At 51.6% G+C, this 23,316-nt stretch overlaps 1 protein-coding gene across 2 annotated transcripts in view; it reads left to right on the forward strand.

Annotated features, from left to right (window-relative positions):
• Positions 1–23,316, forward strand: part of LOC144944286 (A disintegrin and metalloproteinase with thrombospondin motifs 9-like) — a 176,465-nt gene that overhangs the window by 105,542 nt on the left and 47,607 nt on the right. For both annotated transcript variants that reach the window (XM_078872311.1, XM_078872312.1), the window contains exons 12-20: positions 3,591–3,736; positions 4,344–4,525; positions 7,118–7,254; positions 9,062–9,179; positions 10,638–10,733; positions 14,893–15,059; positions 17,613–17,742; positions 18,461–18,590; positions 21,832–22,105. In XM_078872311.1, the coding sequence (XP_078728437.1) occupies positions 3,591–3,736; positions 4,344–4,525; positions 7,118–7,254; positions 9,062–9,179; positions 10,638–10,733; positions 14,893–15,059; positions 17,613–17,742; positions 18,461–18,590; positions 21,832–22,105 (1,380 nt within the window). The remainder of the gene's footprint in view (positions 1–3,590; positions 3,737–4,343; positions 4,526–7,117; positions 7,255–9,061; positions 9,180–10,637; positions 10,734–14,892; positions 15,060–17,612; positions 17,743–18,460; positions 18,591–21,831; positions 22,106–23,316) is intronic.

Raw genomic sequence — 23,316 nt, forward strand, 5'->3', positions numbered from 1 at the left:
GGCGGCGAGTGATACCTCTGAACCGGTTTTCTCGGCCCCTACAACCACCGCACGCCCCGAGCGGAAAGAGCACGTGAGGATAAAAGGGGATGAGATGAGGTGAGCGGGGAGGCTCATTCATCTCATTTCACTCCTGCGTCTGCCACGGCTGTCGGAAGAATGTGGCCATCGCAGTTCGCGACAGCGGGGCGCTTTTAAGGATGCGGCGCGTTTCTAAATTTACGCCGCGAATGCTGCCGGGCCGCTGAGCTTGGGGTCATGCTATTTGGCCGTAACGTTGGGACAAGCTGACCCGCTTATCCGCGCTGTGTTATGAGATCTGCGGACAGCTGCTTTAATGCGCACGGGCGCATGCGTCATCACCATGACAGAACAACAGATGTCTGCCAATGTGCACTGAGAGGAAGCTCAGTTGTAGGTAGGACTCAAGCCTTGATTCGCATCCATCAGTCCGAAGTGGCTTTAATGAATTAAATTGCGTACAATGCACGGAGTGGACCAGTACGAAGGTTGATAATCTGACCAGAGGGTCAACTTAGCTGCTCACCCCTTTGGAGTTGATGAAGTGGGTAGTGCACCATTTTGTGGGAGTTCGACAGCTGTTGTACTATGGAGTAACGCACCTCTAATAAGGATGGATGGCTACGTACGGTGCGAGAGAAGTTCAACATAATGTACATCCATACATAACGCGTTCCCACCCTGAAGGAATGTGGAATTTCCAGAACTGACTCAAGGGCTGTAGACAAGACATGACCCCTCCCCCATGTTCATTTGAGCTGTGAACTATGTTTGTTGTTTGATATATATATGTGTGTACACTCTCCCAATAGGCACGCAAATGCGTTTTGCAGATTTTGGCATTTACATGAATTTTTTCAATATTTTTTTATGGCTTTGCATAACAGAAGCACTCATTCATCTGACAAACCATTGGGAATGTGCTGACTTGTTTACAAAGTGAGATCACTTTCAGAAGCATTACGTTTACAATCTTTAGGGTCCTTCCATAATACGATGATGATGATTGTGATGCTGATGGAAATATTTCTATAAGAAGCAGCAACATAATTTAAGAGTGTTAATGTCTACGTGTACATTTATGTCTTTTATAATGACGCAGGCTGTTGAACAAAGATCTTGATATTAATCATTTAATTTGCCCCTGTTGCAGTCTGCGTGCGATAAGCACCATTTAATGGAGGAAGCAACACAGTTGAGCTCGTGCAGTCACGTACTGAGGCTGCGTGTCCTCGGCTCTCCGTCAATAACGAGACGTTACCATCATCAGTAGGCCTGCCTCAATCCACTGATTCAAGCAAGCCTGACTCTGCTGATGAGACACTGTGTGTGTCGACACCGCTCCAGAGGTTGCTTGTCTTGAATCAATGCTGCTGAAGTTCGGCACTTCCAGAAGGCCGTGCGGCTGATGGGTTGTGTCAGAAATATATTTTTTTAAATGTATTTGCTGTAATTCCGTTACTGTGGAAAAGACCACACGTATCCTCATAATCATCATCATTATCAGCCATGGCCAATCCACTGCTGGACAAAGGTCTCCCCAATCTGCCACCCACCTATCATAATTTTGCAATGTAATCATACCATATGTGTATTTTATGTAACATGTCAATGCATAACAAATAACGTGTGTATGCTGAGCTTCTTTCGCACCGTACGTGGCCAACCGTGCTCATCGGAGGTACAGGGGAAGGACAACAAACTGACCACAGAGAGTAGTTCTAATGAAATGATGTTACAGTGAAACTAAAGCTATTTTTGTATATTAATTGTACCGTACTAGACATCTTCTTGGTTCTTTCGGTAAAGTCACGTAGAAGGGAAGTAATAAAATAATAAAAATAAAACATAATAAAACAATTCTCACGTACTAGACATGTTTACTCGGGAAGCTTCACCGGGTCTCGTGGCTCATTTTCAGGAGGGTGCTGCCAAGTATTTTTGCATGAGCATGGTGGGGTGGGGGGGGAGCGCGATGATTGCCGTGTTCCTGCGGAGTAAATTATAGAGGGTGACTGCGTGATACTCACAGCGCGCTCCTCAAACTAAATCCTCCCACTCCGTGAACTGCGGATATAACTCCCGCACTCTCCGAGCAAGAAGCTGCCAAGAGCTGACTGACCCTGACATGGGAGTAGATTTTGGCTTGTTTATTTATTTGTATTCACTACGCTAACTCAAAACAGAATTCCCCCCAACAGATTGGGTAACCCATCCCGGATTGGAAACGTGCCCGTGCAACTGTAAGCCACCATCATGCAACTCAGACTCGGTTGTGCGAAACTCGGAACACTTCCAGCCAATGTACTCATGGCAGGGCTGAAATCTGCGTGTGCGTATATTTGTACTGGACATCCTGTGTGAAAACAAGCTTCATAGCTCGTCGTATTTCTCCAGGATAAAAACAGAGTCTGATAACTCGTGTGTACATGTGTGGGGAGCGCTGGTGGGGTGGTTAGCACACTGCGCTATAAAACCGATAACCTGAGCTAGATTACCAGCCATGGCTATCATCAGTAGTGAGTGATGTCTCAGACAGTCCTGGGCCTCCCATAGTTTTACCGAACCAGAAATGACTACCTGGTGTGGTGTGTAACCATTAATGCTGGGGATGCGAAAGCAATTTGGATAACGTTGGCTGGACATGTCACCCACTTGTTTGACATTTAGGTCTTAATTAGCACTGGAAGAAATGGGAGTACCAACACTTTACCCCGCCATATTCAAACTGCCAAACGATTGTCTGTGCACCATGGCAGGCGGCATCCCCACAAATACCGGCATCTCCTCGTGCTACTACGACGTGCAGAGAATCAACAAATGACATTCTCGCAAACGGATAATATGATTCGTTTGCAACAATCAGCTTAACGCGTGGGTTTCAGATTATTGTGGATTTGGAGGTTCTTGTGACATATATCTGGCCAGATCGTTACGTGGCCTCTCCTCCAAAATCAAACTATTAATTTTGCAAAGCATCACAGATTGCGTTTGTGTCTGTTAGCGAGTGCGCACGCCGCGCTACGAACCCGTCGACCCGAGGTCAATTCCCGCTCACGGCCGACGCCAGGGACGATTATCTGAACCAGTTCTGCGTCTCGTCTAGATCGGCTCAGTCTGAAACATTAGTACCTGGTGCGATGTGTCAACATCATCACCGGAGAGACAAAGGCGGTCGGGCGTGGTGCTGGCCGCCCACCCTCTCGTGTGCTGCTCCGGCCTTCACAGGTGCTACTCGCCAACACATACCCGTCAACCCCTTATCAGCGCCTATCTTATTACAGACCAATTCAGACCTTATTGGTCACCCCGTGCACTTATAAATCTCAACGTTCATCCTACAAAGTCCCATCACGAGGGAGAAACACAAACAAATAGACGTTGATTTTTTTGTCCCGTATTGAAACGGCTGTATGCCGTATGGACATGAAAACTCTTTTTCCCTGTACAAGAAAACGGGGTATAAACCGTATGGGTTGACACAGTATGCCAACAGCACTTGTCCCGACGGTCGGTCAAGGCTCTAATGGGGATCTTTGTCCACTTGGGGGACCGCGCGTGCCCTCCAGGTGTGCCGGCAGGGCCTGTGCGTGGTGCGCGAGCTGGACGACCGCGCCGTGGATGGAGAGTGGGGCTCCTGGGGGCCGTTTGGGCCCTGCTCACGCTCTTGCGGGGGCGGCATCCGCCAGGCGGCAAGGGAGTGCTCCCATCCAGAGTAAGCCCCCCCCACCCCCCCCCCCCCCCCAGGACGCTACTTCTCACACAAAGACAAAGATCCCTCGTAGAGCCTGTAACAGACTGTAGGGGCAAGTGCTGTTAGCAAGCACGAGAGGGTGGGTGGCCAACACCACGCCTGACCGCGTTTGTCTCCCCAGTGGTGATGTTTACACACCGCACCAGGTACTCATTTGAGGCTGGGTCGACCTAGGGGAGGCCCAGGACCGCTATGGTACTCACACAGTACACACACGTATTAATAATACCTTCATTTTATATAGCGCCATTCATGCCAATAGCATAGCGGTAAGTATTTTTGCTAAATTACAAAGTTACAAAGTGATTTCATAATTTCCTAATTGGATGAACCCGCTTCGCAACGTTTGCACCCGACCTGCGCAATGACTGCAGACTCTACACAAGCGTGAAGCAGAGTGCCCTCGTGTCGCCTTGCGCTACGAGAATGGCACAGCTACCACGTGGACCAAAGATTTGATTTGTTTTGACCGGCCGATTAAAATACAGGGCCCTGTTGCTGCCGGCATTGCTGCTGCTGTTGCTACTACTGTTGTTGTTGCTGCTGCCGCTGCCGTTGCTTGCTTCAGACCGAAGAACGGGGGCCGCTACTGCGTGGGTCGGAGGCTGCGTTTCCGCTCGTGCAGCACGGAGCTGTGCCCACGCGGGCGCAAGGACTTCCGCGAGGAGCAGTGCGGCGAGTTCAACGGGCGGCACTTCAACATCAAGGGCCTCTCGCCCACCGTGCACTGGGTGCCCAAGTACAGCGGCAGTGAGTGCCGCCCCACTGCAGCATTGTGCGTTCTGTGTTTTGGGGGGGCGCGCGCATCTCCGTGCTCATGCTCGTTGTGTGGGCGTGTGTGACATGTGTCTTGCCCAATGGAACATCTTCGCCAGTTAGAAACATTCAGGGCTGGCCTGCCTGCGATCCATCCCGGGTTTAACCAGGCTGGATTGTGTGAGGAAATCACAAATCCTTGAAAGGTTTGGACACATTCCATCGGTGAGCTCCTCCCGCAGGCGAGGCTGCGTTGGCTGGGTCATGTAGCCCGCATGCCCAGCCACCGCATGCCCAGCCACCGCATGCCCAGCCACCGCATGCCCAGCCACCGCACGCCCAGCCACCGCATGCCCAAGCAGATTTTGTTCAGCTTGATAGAGAGGGGTAAACGGGTGCCGCACAGGCTGGAGGAGAGATGGAATGGTGTGGCATGAGAGGATATGGAGTTGAGTGGTCTTGCCAATTATTGGTACCAGCGGTGTCAAGATTCGCCTCTGTGGAGGAGGCTCGTGAAGGACGCTGCTACTGTGCAGTTTTGGGGCAGTTGCCCTCCAGCAAGAACAGAGGGCAGAGGAGCAACACTCACAACAACGAGTGGAGCGCCAGGCGACTAAAACACAGCAATTTGGCACAGTAGGGGGCACAGGTGGTGCATCGGCCAGTCATCTTAGTCGGTGAACCCATGGCACTTGGCTCTGTCCCGTGACCACCTGCCAGCGGGCATTCGACACTTCACGTGGCCCTAGAGTGCACATAGCCTGGCACAAGGACCGAGGTGATGTCACCGCCATTTAGTGGTGAATGTTGGTTGTGTGTGTGAGCGAGCACCATGCACTTCTGCAGTTTGTCAAGGCTGCACAGGAGATCTTTGTCTTTGGAGTAGTAGTGCAATGGTTAGTGTGCTGCGCTATGAACCCAGCGACCCGAGTTTCATTCCCCGTTCACGGCCACCAACACGAGTGACGAGATTATCTGAACCGGTCCTGGGCATTCCCTAGGTTGACTCAGCCTGAAATGAGTCCCTTGTGCGATGTGTAAATGTTGCCACTTGGGAGAGAAAGGTGGCCGGGCGTGGTGCTGGCCACACCACCCCCTTTGTGTGCCATTCTGGCCATAGTTTGGAATTCTATAACTACACTAGCCCCAAATGCCTATATAGGCTACACAAGGGATATCTGGCTTTGACGGAGATATGGGAGTCTGTGTGTATATGTGTATATGGGTGTTTCTACTTGCATCTGGGTGTCTTTGTGCCTTGGTGGTGGCTGTTTATTTGTGTGTGTTCATGTACTTGTGTCTGGATATCTACATGTTTTCTATATATTGTTTTATTTGTATGTAGAAAATTGGGAAAGAATTACATTTTGTTCATAGCACAGCGCTGTAATGCCAATAACTAATTTTTTAATTGTGACTGCTCAGACCACCACCACGTTACATGTATCCAAACCTGGCCTGGGCCTCTCTGCGCTTGACTCGGCATGCATTTGGCACACAGTGGCACTGTGGTTAGTACACTGCGCTGTGATCCCAGCCATGTGGGTTTTATTTCCAGGCAGGGATAAAATCAGTGGCAAGTGGTATCTGAACATGTGCTGAGCTTCTACCAGGTTACTTAAGCCTTGACTGAGTATTTGGTGCCACGTGCAAAAAGCATCACTGGCTAAACAAAGTTAGCCAGATATGGTGGTGCCAGACACACCAATCCATCATGCCACAACATTCTAGTCTTTTTTTTGTTTCTTATAAAATATTGTTCATCATTCCCCCCCCCCTACTCCTCCATTTGATCTCCATTGTGTTATGGTTGCCATGTTATGGAGCGAAAATAAATATCTCCTTGGATCCCTCGCAAAGCAGTGCAATCCTCCGTGTTAGAGAACAGCCCGTGGAAGTATATATTACAGAGCTATATATCAGTAGAGATCCCTTCCAGTGACAGTGAAACCGATATTATGTTTCAATTCTCGGTGCGGAGATGTTGCCAAATTTATCATCCTCAAATGACTTCAGAAATCTAGGCCCAGACACAGGGTAATAGCTGTTTGAAAAAGATTAATTCAAATATTTCACGTGGCAAATCCCTTGAGATTGGAACATCTCATTCTCAAGGGTATCCAGGGTGCTGATTTATCCATACGTACATAGCAAACACATAATGCTGCGTACACAAGCATCTACATCTATAACTTAAAGAGTATGAGTTTACACAATGAATATCACACCCAGTCAAATGCACACATAAATATACAAACATACAAACAATTGCAAAACCAATTACATAGTTCACACTGCAGGCTCATGCAGAGTGCTGCCTCGCCGTAACAGCTACAAGTTTTGTGCAAGTACATTTTAATTAAATATTTATAAAAAAAAAATATTCGAGACTGGAGTCGCACGTGTTGGAGCATCTGAGAGAATCTGTCGTGATCCGACCTCTGACCCATCCGGACCACCTCTGTTCCACGCCACACGTAAGCCGGCTCCTCGTTAAAATCTGTAATACCGAGCCAGCTACCCGTGCTGCCCCGTACATCTTGTGGTGCCCCCACTGCCCCCCCCCCCCCCCCCCGCCGTCGGCAGTCCTCATGAAGGATCGCTGCAAGCTGTTCTGCCGCGCGGCCGGCTCCACGGTGTACTACCAGCTGAAGGAGCGCGTGGTCGACGGGACGCCCTGCGGCCCTGACTCCAGCGACATCTGCGTGCAGGGGTTGTGCAGGGTGAGGCAATCACCCCCCCCCCCCCCTCCTTGCCCCGCTACGGTACCACTCAACTCGCCGCACCCCGGGTGGGGAGCATAGAAAAGGCAGGGGGGGGGTGGCGGAACGTGACACTATTAATGTGAAAATAAATTGAGCTTGAGTGTTCAGCGTAAGATGGAGTAAGAAACGATGCGATCTGCTTCCGTCTGTCACCGTGCGTTCTGAATTGGGTCTCAACCCGTGGGTCTACGAGGCAGTGGCCGCGCGTCGTTAGGGACCCGTGGGGCTAGTAGGCCCGGCGAGGCCGGTCGGAGACGGGTGGGGCCTGGTGGGGCCTGGTAGGGCTGGGGGACCCAGTCGGGTCCAGTGGGGCCTGAGGGGGGGGCAGGCCCGGTCGGGCTGCTGGGGCACGGGGGGCCCAGTTGGGTCCGGTCGGGCCCGATGGGGCATTTGGTGGGAAGAAAGTGTTTCAATGTTGTCAGCACTGGGCGGGTGGGGCTGGGAAATGGATCAGTGTTGGTCTCACCTGCTCCTGCAGCCTTTGTCACGTTCAAGAGCCATTTAGAGTCCCCGTTGCTTCGGGCAGCACTTTCCACTCGTACACGGCTCTCGCTGTCATTGCAGCACTTTTTTTGCCGCTCGCTTTACCGCATCGCTGGACACGCCGCGTAAGAAGTGTGCATGCGAGCGTGCCTTCGCTATCAAACGGAGCACGCCCCCGCTCCCCCCTCCATCCCCCTCTTTATATTTGAGGAGAGCCAGCGATTGCTCTTCGTTCGGCGGTCTTGCTTTGTTTTGAGAAGGGGCGCTCCGGCAACGAAAGCACGGGAAACTCCCCCTCGGTTGAAAGAAAAAATAAAGTACAAAAAAAAAAGAATAAAATATCGAAGAGACGTAAAACATAGGGTATTACGTGCATTCAATTTCCAAAACAGTGCGCGTGAGAACCAAGCGTTTACAAGTTGTCCTCTGTCGCGCGCGAGTTTCATGTTCGCACCACAGGGTGCTCTGACACCAGGTGAAACTCGGCCGTCCCCTCGCGAGACGGCTGTAACCCCAGATGCCGTGAGCTGTGGGTGGCGGCACGACACGCGGGGCGACGGTTTCACTCTTTGATAGCGCCATTCCCCGCTCGCTCCATTATCACGCGCGGCGGCGCTGGGCTGCGGGAACGAGGGGGGGGGCGGGGGCGGTGATGGCGTGACGGTTAAGCCATCCATGCCGGTAGCCAAGCGCTTCGCTGGAATCGGCGCGCGGACGTGGGACGAGGCTGGTACATTCGCCCCGCCTCCCCTGCCCCCTCGCCGTCAGAGGAATGTGGAACTTCCACGACGAGCTCAGAGCTCGGGGTCACCGGCAGCGGTGAGAAAAGGCCGGCGCTCGCTTGAGCTTGGGGACGGTTAGCCACCTTGCTTTCTCTTCTCATTCAATTTCCCTTCCAGCCTTGAAGGAGGCCGCTGAGTCCATTGGCCACACGCAGTGGGGGGGGGGCTGGGGCAGGGGCTGGGAGGGTGCCTGGATGGGGGGGGGGAGCCCCCCTAATGCCTCACGCTGAAGACTCAATCCCCCATCTAAATTCTTGCAGTGTTTTAATTATATTTACTTGCATAGAGAATGCGAGATCTAGAGCAGAATGCGTGGCGTAAAAAAGCGAATCGTTTTCGGGTGAAACATTCACTTAAGGTTCGTTTAACGTTAGAGTGCGTCGGGCCCACCCCTTAGCTTTTGAGTTTTTGTATGCACGCGCGTTGAACTTCTTTCGCACCGTACGTAGCCAACCGCGCTCATCGGAGGTGCGCCGTGCCTGCCCCCCCCCCCACCACAGCAAGCGGGCTGCGACCACATCCTCAACTCGAGGGCGAAGCGAGACAAGTGCGGGGTGTGCGGGGGTGACAACTCGTCGTGCCGCACCGTGAGCGGGACGTTCCACAGCGTGCAGTACGGTACGCGGCGCCCCTCAAGCAAGGCCCAAGCCACCATTGGAACCTCATTTGCCAGTAACAAAATATGATAATTGGTTTTTTTACCCTTCTATCTGGCAACAAAACTGACACCTTTTTTACAAGGAGTCATGTTTTTGCATAGACCACAATACCTGCAGCCAGATGACGCCAAAAGGCATCATCTGGTCCAACCCATGTGAGACTAGGCTCTAAGGAAAGCTGTCTCGGGTGTGGACCAATCAACTTCAAGGACAGTGCACATTATCAGAGTTATGTTTTTTGTTTGCATTATGGCTGCAGGTATTGTGGTCTATGCAAACACGACTCCTTGTAAAAAAAGGTGTCAGTTTCAGGGCCAAGCCGTCGCCCTCGCCGCCGATTGCTCCCTCCGGCCTTTCAAGTCTAGAACGAAGTTGCGTAGTGGCGAGATGTTTCACCGCCTCGCCTGCTGTACGGGAGGTCGTGGGTTCGATGCCGAGCCCCTTGACGCCTGTCCATGAGGTCGCATCCCAGACAACAATCCCAGCCGTTGCTGGTTTGTTCGGAATCCCTAACAAAGCAGCGTGGAATGACCACGCTTTGCATCGACCCATGGCATTTTCTCAGAATTCGTGGATTGCGCCGGCAGTAGGAAACACGTAAAAATGTCGCAGGGAGATGATTAAATACGCTTTTTGTCGACTACTGGCTTGCAAGTAAAGCTCGCCACAGCAGTTTCTTCCCTGTGAGTGATTCTCGTATAGCGTGTGAAAAACATCCCTGCTATTTCAAAAACAAAACATAGCATGGTATTCCTGCAACCGCATTGTGAACCAAGCGAAGAGGTCCAAATGGATGGCACGATTACTTAACACGTGGATTGCCACCGTGACGTGACGACCAGCGAAACCGAACTTGCAATCGAGAGGTCGCCGGTTCGATTTGGTTCTCTTCCGGCGTGGCAGTTAAAACGCTTGGGCACGTTTCTTCAATCCTCCACCACCACTGCCTTTGTCCACACAGCAGTGTAAATGGGTACAGCATAGCCAGGTATTCGATCGGCAAGGCCACGTGTCGTGGAGTTCAGTGTAGGCACTGTGCATGAATGTACCATATATATGAATATGAATGTCTCTAAATACATACGTGTGTATTTATAAATGTGCCGATGATCAAATCACCGGCAAACTACTTCCTTGACATTTCAGGGTTGAGCCAGATAGTCATTCGATAGCTAGCCACCATGCGTGCCAGCTTGGGCTACGTGGTGTTCTGCAGATGGCAGTGCAGCAAATCCCATAGTTGCACAGTACTTCTATGCTCCGACAATCACAGTTCCCGCCTTCACCAACTCGCACTGTTCAGTGCTCAAGTATCCAGTGGATTGATAAAATGCCTGTGAGTGTAACACATGTGGACGTCGTAATTGTATATGCGCGTGTGCGTACATGTGTGTGTGTGTCTTACACCACCATCCAGGCTACAACACAGTGGTCAGGATCCCAGCTGGAGCCACCAGCATCGATGTCCTGCAGCGCAGCTTCTCGGGGAAACCTGAGGATGACAACTACCTGGGTGAGAGGCTACGATCAGAGAACAGGCGGGCGAGAGGGCGAGCAGGCAGGCGGGTGGGCTGGCGGACAGACAGCTGAGTCTATTACGTGTGGGCGCATGGATGGATGGATTGGATGTGTGAGAGTGCAGGCAGACGGATCGGTGGGTGCGTGGACGGATGTGTGGATGAATGGGGCTGCCGTATTTGCTTGCACGTGCGCGCCCGTAGGGCTTTTTGTGCGCCCGTGTTCTCTGATACAATGTCATTGAGGTACCTTTCATCCAACACTGTCGTTTAGCGGGAGGATGGCCATTAAGTGGCTTGAATGAGCAAGTTGTAGAGTGACGGAGAGAGAGAGAGATAGGTGGTTAAGTACAGAATTAAGTCTACAGTGGTTGAGACGCATTGCGAGAATGAGTCCGGATAGAATCCCTTACTTGGTGATCAACACAAGTGGAAGGAAACAGGAGTAGGGGAAGGCAGCGAGCATCTATGAAGGCCGGCACGGCACACACACTCAGATTCGTATACATATGCACAGACAGATTTGCAGAAACACCCAAAATGCTCCACTCCAGTGCCCACTTATGTTCAGGACACACGTAGATATTCATGCAGAATGGTGGGAGGCTGATGCAATCTTGATTCCCCGTTACAAGTGTGGCAAGCTGTGGAACATTGCTGTAGTCACTTCACACGCTGCATTGTAAGCGAGTCGTGATCGGCATTCCGAAGCGTCTTTATTCGGCTGCGTTAGCAGCGACGCGCCGATTGTTGCCTTTGTCATTTCCTGCACGAAACTGCACCATGACATTTGCAGACACTGTGTCGTTCGCCAATTCGACCGCAAGAATGTCCTGAAGGGAGCGAGTGTCCGGCGTTCATTGGAAGTAGGTCACAAACTGCCTCTGATCCAATCATTTTGGATTTTTTTTTTCCGCTGGGAAATGTTGAAATTTCGTGCACTCTGACCGTTTGGCCGCAAGGGGATTGAGTTGGGACCACCAGCCTCCTTTCCGAACGAGCAAGAGAGAAGGAAATAAGTTGGCGAAAAATAAAAAATAAACGTGTAAGTGCAGTGTACCCGCTCTTCTTCGTAGCTTGTTTTTTCCCAAGCAAAACATCACCAAACTCCCGCCGCCCCCACCACACCCCCTCCCCCCTCCTCCTCCCCCCATTTTTTCCCCCCTCCTTTTCAAAATAAGCGGAGCAAAACAAAGCAAGCGTACGTAACCTTACACGCTGATCTCCAAGATTTGGCAAGCATCGTGAAAACACCTCCCATGCCCTCTTCTTGCTGAATCAAAGCGGGAGCCCGAAAGCAATTGAATTGACTCTAAATGTGTGCAAGATAATAAGGGGGCAGCGGAAAAAAAGGAGAGGCAGAAAGGAAAGCTTTGCGGGGCTTAATTTCTCTGAGGCTTAATGTGATTACGGAAAGGAGTGTTTTGTAATGTGCCAGTCAGGGCGCATGTCCAAGGTTCTGCAGAGAAAAAGGGGCAGTTTTATTTGTAAGCAATCTGATAGCATTGGCCGAGTGCACATCGAATGCCCCGCTGGTTAGCGAGTCTGTGCCTGGGGAATGGATGTGGGATGAGGTGTGTGTGTGGGGGGGGTGGAGGATTTTTAGGCACGACGGAACTCTTGATTTAATTGTCGTTTATGAATGGCGCATTCAACGGTAGCCAAATAGGCTCCACAATTCGTTGAGAAATTTTGTTTAGAAAAATAAAAGTTCAAGCTGTACGTTACTCGCCCGTCGCCAAACTCCACTGCGGCACAACCGGGAAAACTTGCACGTTAGAATTGTTTTCATTTTTTATCATACGAAGGTTTTCACGACCAACGTTATGGTTCGTAATGAGTTACTTTCGGGTCAGATCGCACGGGTGTAATTCCAATTCGCAGCCAATCAAATCAGGGTGTCACGTCGCGGGCAAACGTGCCGATTGTTTTTTTTTTCTCAGAAAAATCCGGAGCGCTTTGAAAAGCGAGCAGTATTGTGGCAAATGTTTTTTTTCACGACCTTTCCCTGGAGATTACGGCCAGCAGCGTCAGGTGTTAACAAAGGCTCAGCTAAAACTACAGCCCAGTGGAACATTTGCATAGTCCCTTCGTGAGTGAGTAGTAATGTAACCATGCAATGCAAGTTAAATTGTATTGTGGACTTTACCCACGTGCGATAGAGTGAAATCTCGGTTTCGTGTTTTCAGAGGTGCGGAGGTGGGGGGGGGCAGTGGGTATGAGCGGAATTAAATGTTCGATGTGGGAAAACGTTAAACCGGGGGGCATCGACCCTAATCCGGTGGATTTGGGACTTTACATTTTTTTGGATGTTAGATAATGGGAAAAACACAAAGCCAGGACAGTTATAACGAAGCCTTATGGAATACGTCAGAGGCTATATTGTGTGATGAGTTGGTTAAATAAATGTATATGAATGCACCTAACCTGGCACAAGGGCTGTGGTTACGTCACCGCCACTGAGTGGCAAATTGCCGCTGTAGCTATTGTTGTCATGCATATCAAAGGTAAAGGTGCAGCCCTGCAAGTGCCCGCTCATGCCACTGCTGGCGGAAGAGACTCCACTCGAGGGAGCTCTAGAGAGCTATTTTGGCCTTCTCTTCCACACTGGCCTGAGGTGTAGCAGATAAGTGGAAGTCCCCACGCTTTACCCCGCCACACACGACCTGCGGATCGACTGAACGTGGTGAACCCATTGATACTGCGGGGTGTACAGAGGTGGTGACGGTGTTTAAGAGACACACCCTCTGCTTCCACTGCCACATCACGAGACTGAACTGGAGTTACATGCGGATTGCTAGTCCTTCTACGTGACTTTACCGAAAGAACCAAGAAGATGAATCCCTGCAGTCACGAAAGCTTTAAATAGAAGTGTCTCAGAAGGTCAACGTCAGTGCTCCGTGTGGATGTTCGAGTCTACGTGTTATCCGCCCGACTTTGCCTTCACCCCCACTGTGCATCTCAGTCAAGAGTCCTGGATTCTTGCTGAAATGAGCAAAAAATAAATAAACCCACCAGAGCAATTTGGCTCGCATTTCGGAATTCCGCGACCAAACTTAACGACGCAATATTTTATTGCCACTGAGCGGTGAATGCGTGTGTGTGTGTGTGCGTGTGTGTGCAGTCACCGCTAATGCACATAATCCCTGGTACCTGGCACTCACTCTCACTGATAGCCATCGTCAGTGCATGGTGGAATGTATTGCGTTATTTCCACTGTAATCTGCTTTGATTGCTTGCGAACAACGAGGCCCTTATTTTTTTGGATCCCTCAGCACAAGTCCAACGACTGGGATTGTCCCATTTGTTAATGAGATTTTTTTCGTTGTTGTCTAAAGGGATTTTCATTTTGTTTTTATTACATAGGAGGCTTTGAACTCTGGCAAGTCGTGGCATGTACAGAAATTTCCGCATTAGCTCAGAATTATTATGATTATCTGCAGTTCATTATCGAAAGCCTCCCTAAGTCCTTTGCACGCCTGCTTATTTTCCCAAGTGTGGCTGCGCGCCGTTCTTGGACCTCGATGGCTAATTCGGCTGACGCGGAGATTTCTCAGCGATTGCCGCTCCTTTATTACGAGAGTGTAATCGCTCAGTTGCTGCAATCTCATGCCCCTCTGGGCTGGAATACCAACCGCTGTGGAACCTTGTGCTAAAAACTGATGATGATAATGGCTTTTCACTCTAATCGTGGGTGCAAAATCACTCCAACTGACAACTGCAGCAGTTTGTTTATTTTTTGTAACAGGCAGGTTTTTGGTTTGTGCTACAAAAAGTGCCTGAATATATTGTATGTACAGTCGTTTCCCTACTTTATCCATATGTATCATGTTGAACTTCTTTCGCAGCGCACGCAGCCAACCGTGCTAATCGGACGTGCGGAGTCTTTTGCAATTACACTTTCTGCAGTCTTGGCATCTGTGCCAAGAATGGTAAGGAAATCGATTTGCCCCGACGTCTGGTGGCATTGCGTTGAACTTTACGACAGAGCACGGGTCACTGGTGCGAAAGACTCAGGCCGAGTGAGAAAATATATCCGGGGTCGGTCTGCGGAAAAGCTAAGCAACCCCCACCCCTCGTGGCGTACGAGCCTATGAAGGCTTTACGACCGCCAATCGCTTTGCGTCGTCACTTTTTTCTCCCCACCGTCCGCAGCACTGACCGGGGCACAGGGCGACTTCCTGCTGAACGGGAACTTCGTGGTGAGCATGTTCAAGCGCGAGGTCAAGGTGGGCGTGGCCGTGCTCGAGTACAGCGGCTCGGACCACGCGACGGAGCGCATCAACTGCACCGACCGCATCCCCGAGGATGTCGTGCTGCAGGCAAGCCACAGGCCTTCCCCCCACCCGTCCCCGTGCCGTGAGGTCCCGCGAGACGTAGCGTCGTCTCGACAGCCTCGCGCTTGGTTAAAATCATCATCCTCATCATCATCACGAGCCATGGGGCAGATAAACTCGTTGGTGTCCACTGCACATTTCGTCATTTGCTTACAATTTCCTCTGTCCTTGTGCCAATTTATTCAAGTAGCGCAACATCTTTCTGGCACCAATCTCTTATGTCCTCTCTTTCCAGTTACTTCAATTTTTTCGAAAAACTAACTAAACTAAACTATTGAACTATTTAAACAAACTAATATAAAACATTTTTTTACTTTTTTATTTTACAAGGTAAGGCCCACAGAGCTATTAGCTTCTTATTCAGAAGCGACCTGGACCACAAATGATAGCTCAACTTTGTGGCTTATCATGTGGAAATGTATAGCTGCCAAATACTCTAATTGCACGTTGATTACAATTGTGGAGGAAAAAACCTGAGGACCTGGTGAAAATTCTACGCGACCACAGGGAGAACATGCAGCAGGCGTCAGGGTTGGGATCAAACCCACGACCTCCTGTATACCTGGCGAGATAGTTAACATTTAACCACTGTGGTGCCCATAATAATGTCATTAATTAACATAATAATGCACGTAATGATGTATTCCCCCTGCGTTGTGCCCTATGAGAAACAGAACATAGACAACTAAATGATGGCAGGGAGATTTGCACCATGTAAGCTTCTGCACTTCACCCTGTCATCTCCAAGTAGCTGAAGTTCCCTGCCTGTCATGGCCCAATCTTCAACGCGTATCACGTCCCTGTTGCTGCCATGCAAGGCGAGGGTTTGGCAAGCCTCATGTCACGGTGACACTTGAATCCGTGAGCTGTCGGCACGTGTCAATCTGTCGCGAGCTGTCACTACTTCATCAGCCCTTCGTCCCAGCTGCCCCGGTAGCCGACATCAATGTCGTGTTGTGCGTGGGCAGTTCAATTGACACTTGGTTAATGACATTGTAGTGTTGTACGTTTCTCTTTAAAACTGTGTTTCTCTTGGGCAATGTTATGAGTAAAGACGATAGTGGTGGTGATGATAGTGTTTGTGGTGGTGTTAGTGGTGGTGATGGTGATGTTAGCATTGATGATAGTGGTTATGGTGGTGGTGATGTTGGTAATAGTGGTGGTGTTTAGTAGTAATGTTGCTAGCAAGAGAATTTGAAATGCATTCAAGTTCATATGTGAATTCGGACTGGCAAAGCGAACATTGATACGCACCTGAATTGGGCATACTGAGCCAGTAGTGGAAATTCCACGTTACTATGGCAGAGACTAAATCTCTCAGTAAAATAACTGTGACTGACTTTCCATATGATTTATAGTATTGACCCTCAATATATTATGGGCTGAATTGATCCGCAAATGAGTCTTGAACTCGCAACCTTTGGGTTGTTAGTCAGGTGCAAATAGCAGACCCTGAGCAGACAAAATAAGTACCACATTAGTGGAAATCAAAGCACTTTGTCCGTTTGATAGACTTTTCTCCTGCATGGGAATGGTGAAATTCCCAACGCTGGCTTCAGATCACAAATAGGAGGCAATCGCCATCCAATCGAAATGCTGCGGTGTGTGGATTCGTTGCTCGCGAAGCTTACGTTGAAATCTGCAAGACTGAATTATTTACCATGTATCGAGACTTATATTCAAATTTTACTTTTAGGCCAGTGGGGAAGCATGGGACGCTGCAGCGAAAAAGATGCACAAACGAGACGATGCGAACATTCCCAGCCTACCGTCCGATGCTCATGACACACGTTAACACAGAATCAGAATATTCATTTATACTGAAGCGAATCTGATGAGCTGTGAAGCAAATTTTCACCGATTTCCAGTAGGGGCGGGTCAGAACGTTACAACAACAAACCACAAAAACACGAAGGGAGTGCAAAGTATAGGAAAGGTAAGTAAATCACAAAAAAAGTATACAAAAAAAAAAAATTGTTTATCGGGTAAGGCCCACCGAGCTCTTAGCTTCTCGACGCTTGTCCACGTTCGTTCCATACGAGGCTAACGATCGCATCGTCACTCGACCCTCCGGTCACCGTGCCTTGCGTTGTTGCTCTGGAGACCGGGTGATCGATGGGCGATGTTCGCTCGCCGCGTTGGGGGGCGGCATTCGTCATGATTCGTCCACTCAACAGAGCAGGCCGCGTGAAGGCCGCAGCCATCTTCCAGCTCACGGTCCACCCTAAAACCGCGTCCACTGCACACACCACGTAAGTAAATGCGGATACCTGATGCACAAATGGAAAATGAAAAACTCTCCAGTAGTGTGCGACTGTGGTCACCCAGAACAAGGCCGTACAACGTGTAACGACGCAATGCCCGATCGACAAATGCGCAGGAGACGTCGCAGCGATACAACCCCTCCGCTGCTCCTGACACGCGGTTGTCTGCCTCGACAAGCCGAATGCGAAATCGCAGCCGTCGCTCCGCGTCCACGTCAGCGGCCGCGCGACGGGAAGTAAGACGGTCGCCGCGTTGCTGTGCCCGCCCTCCCAGGTGCTATCCGTGGGCCGCCTGCACAACCCGGACGTGCACTACACCTTCAACGTGCCCATGGAGGAGCAGAGCGAGCGCTTCGTCTGGGACCCGTACGGGCCCTGGCAGGACTGCAGCCGCATTTGCCAAGGTGCGTTATAAGTCAACACGCGCTCCAATTCGAGCACGTGTTGGCTACGTACGGGGCGAAAGAAGTCCAACAGTGGCCCTGGACAGAGTTGTGAACCCCTTAAGGTGCGAGGCCACCTCAGTGGCTCGGGTTAAAGGTTAGGTCTGAGGTTGTGGTTGAGGTGAGGAGACGTTGGGTTCGTTGTCTTTCCCGTGGCACCTCCGATTAGCACGGTCGGCTACGTACGGTGCGAAAGAAGTTCAACGTACACACAGAATACATGCATGCATTTCCTGACAAACTTAAGGTGTACCCTTTTTGTTCGTTTGAATTACAGACGTATTCCAATTGTCATGAGACTAACTGCCCGTTGATGGAGCAATGTGTTAGAGAACGGGTCGCAGAAGGTGATATCACAGAAGTACTGCCGAGGTCCCTTCAAGTGACTATTTATTTCACGTACAAAGATCCCCCATATAGCCGTAACAGACTGTCGGGGCAAGTGCTGTTAGCGAACACCTCCTGAAGGCCGAGCACATCTCACAAGGGGTTAGGTGGCCGCCGCCACACCCCAGTGGCGATGTTTTTACACTCCGCACAGCGCAAGCAGGTGCTCATTTGAGGCTGAGTCGACCTAGGGAAGACCCAGGACACACGCTTTTGTTTATTACCTAAGAGCCGTGACCGTGCCTCGCCCCACCGTGCTTGTCTTCCCCCCCCCCCCGATCCGGCGCGCCAGGCGAGCGCTCTCGCCGCGTGGCGTGCGTGCGCGAGGGAGACCGTCACCCCGTGTCGGAGCAGCGCTGCGCGGGGCAGCCGAGGCCCGCGGTGTCCCTGTCCGAGCCGTGCAACTCAGAGTGTGAGTTAAGGTAACACCGTGCCGAGATCATCCCCCCCTCCCTCCCTGCCTCCCCTCCCTCCCTCCCCTCCCTCCCCTCCCTCCCTGCCTCCCTCCCTCCCCTCCCTCCCTCCCTCCCTCCCTCCCTCCCTCCCTCCCCTCCCTCCCCTCCCTCCCTCCCTCCCTCCCCTCCCTCCACTCCCTCCCTCCCTCCCTCCATCCCCTCCCTCCATCCCCTCCCCTCCCTCCCCTACCTCCCTCCAACCCCTCATTCCCTCCATCCCCTCCCTCCATCCCCTCCCCTCTCCTCCCCTCCATCCATCCCCTCCCCTCCCTCCCCTCTCTCCATCCCCTCCCTCCCTCCATCCCCTCCCTCCATCCCCTCCCCTCTCCTCCCCTCGTCCATCCCCTCCCCTCCCTCCCCTCCCCTCTCTCCATCCCCTCCCTCCCTCCATCCCCTCCCTCCATCCCCTCCCCTCTCCTCCCCTCCCTCCATCCCCTCCCCTCCCTCCCCTCCCCTCTCTCCATCCCCTCCCTCCCTCCCCTCCCCTCTCCTCCCCTCCCTCCATCCCCTCCCCTCCCTCCCTCCATCCCCTCCCTCCATCCCCTCCCTCCATCCCCTCCCCTCTCCTCCTCTCCCTCCATCCCCTCCCCTCCCTCCCCTCCCCTCTCTCCATCCCCTCCCCTCCTTCCCCTCCACTCTCTCCATCCCCTCCCTCCCTCCATCCCCTCCCTCCATCCCCTCCCCTCTCCTCCCCTCCCTCCATCCCCTCCCCTCCCTCCCCTCCCCTCTCTTTGCATCTCCTCCCCTCCCTCCCCTCCCCTCCCTCCATCCCCTCCCCTCCCTCCCCTCCCCTCTCTCCATCCCCTCCCCTCCCTCCCCTCCCTCCCCTCCCTCCATCCCCTCCCCTCTCCTCCCCTCCCTCCCTCTCTCCGTCCCTCCCTCTCCCTCTCTCCCTCATCTGCCTTCCCCCCCTCCCTCACTCCCTCCCACCTCCTCTTCCTGTCCTTCACTTTAATGCCCACCGTGCCACGTGTTCAGTGTATGCGTTTGATTGAGCTATAATTTATGACCAGGTCACTTATGAAAAAAGCCATATAGCTCAGTGGGCCTTACCTGGTAAAATAAATAAAAAATATTTTCTTTTTTACGCTGATCAGGGGGTAAAGGCGCAGCACTGCAAGTGTGCTCGCTCACGCCACTGCTGGCGGACAGGCCTCCACCAGTGAGATCCACAGGGAGCCCTCGCCTAAAGGGCCTTTGGCCTACTCGTCCACGCTGGCCAAACGTCTTGGAAGAGCTGGTTGTAACGTAATGTTTCCGCACCGCACACGATCTGGCAATCTGCAAACTGTGGTGCACCCATTTTTATATTGTTGGGTGGGCAGAGACGGAGGGATTTAAGAAAACTTCCCATTGTTTAAAATGCTGTATCGATAGATCAAACCGGGCAACCTCCGGATTGCAAGCTCAGTGTGTGAGGAAGCAGTACACAATGACAAGAAATCCAAGTCGGGGAGGGCAATGGGTTAACAGTGTTAGAAGACGCGACATCCCTCTGAACAAGATGAGGCATTTTCTTCCTCATGAGTCTATCTAGAATCAACGTGTTGGGGTGGCCGGGTGGTTCGTGCTGTCAGGGCAGCGAGCTTCCACTTCTGTGATCCCGGCTTCCAATTAGGGCTGCAGCCACCCGTGATTAAGTCAGCTTTCTCTGGTGTGACGAATTTATTGTCTCAGCCCACACAGGAGTTTCTGTTCTCAACAAAATATTAAAAAAAATAAACCCCACTTACGTATTAAGTGAGGAAACCGGTCCTGGGAAAGCTCTTTACCAATCCGCATTGACCAGCGTGGTGAAGTATGGTTAAGCAAAACCCACAACTCACACAGCCTGGGTAGACCCTCATCCAGCAGTGGATGCGACTAAGGACTGCACATTGCAGTGCATTATGCAGGTTAAAGGCAGCGTGGTGGATTTCACATTTAACGTGCGCAGTCTTTCTGACATGCAGTTGAACAAAAAGCAAATTGCAGCAGACGGGGCATCAAAGGCTGTGTGCTGCTATTTCATGACGCATCGGCAGCTTTGAGATCGGACCAACATTGTACGTGACAGATCTAAGCTGCTGTCGTTAATGAAATGGGAAGAAATGTTCACTTGCAGCAAAGCACGAGTGCTTATTCCAACCGCTGCCTTCATCAGCGTAGCTCTTACGGCTTTCAAAAGGTTTTTTTTTGTGGCATCAGTGACTTCTTGGCTTATTGTGAAATCACTGTGAAATCCAGGTCAATTAAGTGTGGCTTTTTTGGGCCTTAAAATTAATATTTATTTTATTGGCACTGGTGCAGTTTTCGTTATTAGTACGTGTCTGCTGTTTCATTAAAAAGTGTATTTGTATGCTTATTACATTATTTCCAAAACATTCCAGTAAAAGAAAGAAGTCCGTTTTATTTATTAATTTACCTAAGTTAATGTTCAAGCAGCTTACAGTTGCATTCTGTATACGTTGCTGTGAATGTGCTGACTTTCTTTAAATGGGTGTTTTTGCAAGGTTGCATTATTACGAATAAGTACAAACATCTTTCCTTGTTATGAAACAATGCATAACCAATGGTCTCCTGCGTTGGCAATATATCTCACATTTAAGTCCATCAGCCAAGAGGAGCGTCTCCACAGATGCATTTCCAGCAACAATTGATTAAGCAGGCAAACCCTCAACTGGTTTCATTTTTCTGCTTCTCATCAGCATGTTGTAGCCTATTAAATGTTGCTGGGTTCCGTGTTGATATTTGGCATCATGGAAATGTTACGCTAATTCATGTTACATTCTTCTTAACTTTATAGCCAACACCTATGACCAGATAAGCGTGAATGGGCACGTTCTCATCAGTTCTCGAGAGTTACGCCTGGCCAGCGCTAGAATGGGTGACCACAGTGCACCGTGGGCGTTAAAGGCTGGAGGTGGTGGGGGAGGCTACGTTGATGGCAGTGCAGCAAAACCCATCGTCGCTCTGCACCTCAACGCTCCCCACCTCTGTATCCCCCCACGCTGGTCAGTGTGAGGGACGGGGGGGGGGAAGTATGGCCGAATAACCAGCACGATGCCGCAATGGCTGCTGGGGGGGGGGGTGGGAAGGCCTTCACGCAGCGGTGGGACAAACGATGGCCTCCGTGCAGTACGACGCGTTAGCAAGGCCTCGGTGGCTGCAGGGGTGGCGTGGGGGGGGGCGGCTGAGAGGAGAGTCACAAACACACAACTCCCCGCAGGTGGCACGTGCTGGGCCGCAGCGACTGTTCGGCGGAGTGCGGCTCGGGTCACCGCACGCTGGACGTGCGCTGCGTCCGCTACTCCGTCGGCGGGCCGGCCGCGGAGGAGCCGCCCGCGGCTGGAGGAGACGCGGCGGGGCCCGCGGGGAGGAGGGGCAGCCCCTCTCACCCAACGGACGACGCGCACTGCCGGGACCAGCCCAAGCCGTCCACGCGGGAGGCCTGCTACGGCCAGTGCAAGCTGGTGACGTGGAGATACTCGCCGTGGTCAGAGGTAGGTGGGAGCCAGCGAGCGAGCGACGGATCGAGTGCGTAGTTGCCTCGGTGAGCATGTGAGCGAGTGGGCGGGTGGGTGAGTGAGCGAGCGAATGAATGGGTGGGTGAGTGAGCAGTGAATTGGTTGGATGAGTGAGTGGTTGGCTCAGAGAGTGAGTAGGTGAGAGGTTGGCTCAGTGAGTATGTTAGTGGGCGTATGGGTATTGGCTCAGTGAATGGGTGGGTGTTTGGGTGGGTGACTGAGTGAATGGATGGGTGTGTGAGTGAGTGGATGGGTGAGTGAGTGGATGGGTGGGTGAGTGAGTGGATGGGTGGGTGAGTGAGTGGATGGGTGGGTGAGTGAGTGGATGGGTGGGTGGGTGAGTGAGTGCGCAATTGAGTTCATGACGGAGTTATTGAGTGATTGAGAGTGGGCAATATCTCAGTGAGTGAATAAGTGAGTTTATGTACGTGTCATAGTGGGTGGATGGTGTAATAACCCACCGAAGCACTTGCACATGAACTGATTCCATCGCTCGCATCTCCTTGTAAGACGCCCTCTGAGACGCATTACATTTCTTGGCTGCCGCTCACCCAGGCCTTTCCTAGTTCAACTCAACTCTGAAATGAGCGTAGGCCTGCCTGTTGCAATGTATACACATCAATACCTGGCAGCTAAAGGTAGCTGGGCACTACCCCCCCCCCCGCCCCCCCTCGCGCGCCATGCCGACCTTAATAGGTGCTCGCTAACAGTGCTCGTATTGCCCCAGCAACCAAGAAAGACGATACGTCGCTTCTTTGTCCAATGTTTTGCGAATGCATATATTCGTAACTGCATCTCTCATCATTCATGGACGGCTCACATGTTGTGACAACACGGGGTCACGTGTGAGTGTATGGTGCATGTGTGCGTGTGTGCGGTGTGTGTGAGAGAGTTTGATTCAGTGCAGAGCGGTAGTGTAGTGGTTTGCGCAATGCGCTATTAACCCGGCGGCCTGAGTTCAATTTCTGCTCACGATCCAATAGCAATGTCGAATATCTGAACCAGTCCTGGGCCTCCCCTAGGTCTACTCAGCCTTAAATGAGTAAGTGGGGTGATGGGTAACCATCAGCACTGGGGAGACAAAGGTGACTGGGCGTGATCTTGACCGTCCACCACCTCCTCGTGTGGTGTGCCGGACTTCACAGGTGCTCACGATCAGCACTTTCACCAACGGGCTGTTAAAGGCT

The sequence above is a fragment of the Lampetra fluviatilis genome, chromosome 34 (genome assembly GCF_964198595.1).
Source record: "Lampetra fluviatilis chromosome 34, kcLamFluv1.1, whole genome shotgun sequence".
Taxonomy (NCBI): domain Eukaryota; kingdom Metazoa; phylum Chordata; class Hyperoartia; order Petromyzontiformes; family Petromyzontidae; genus Lampetra; species Lampetra fluviatilis.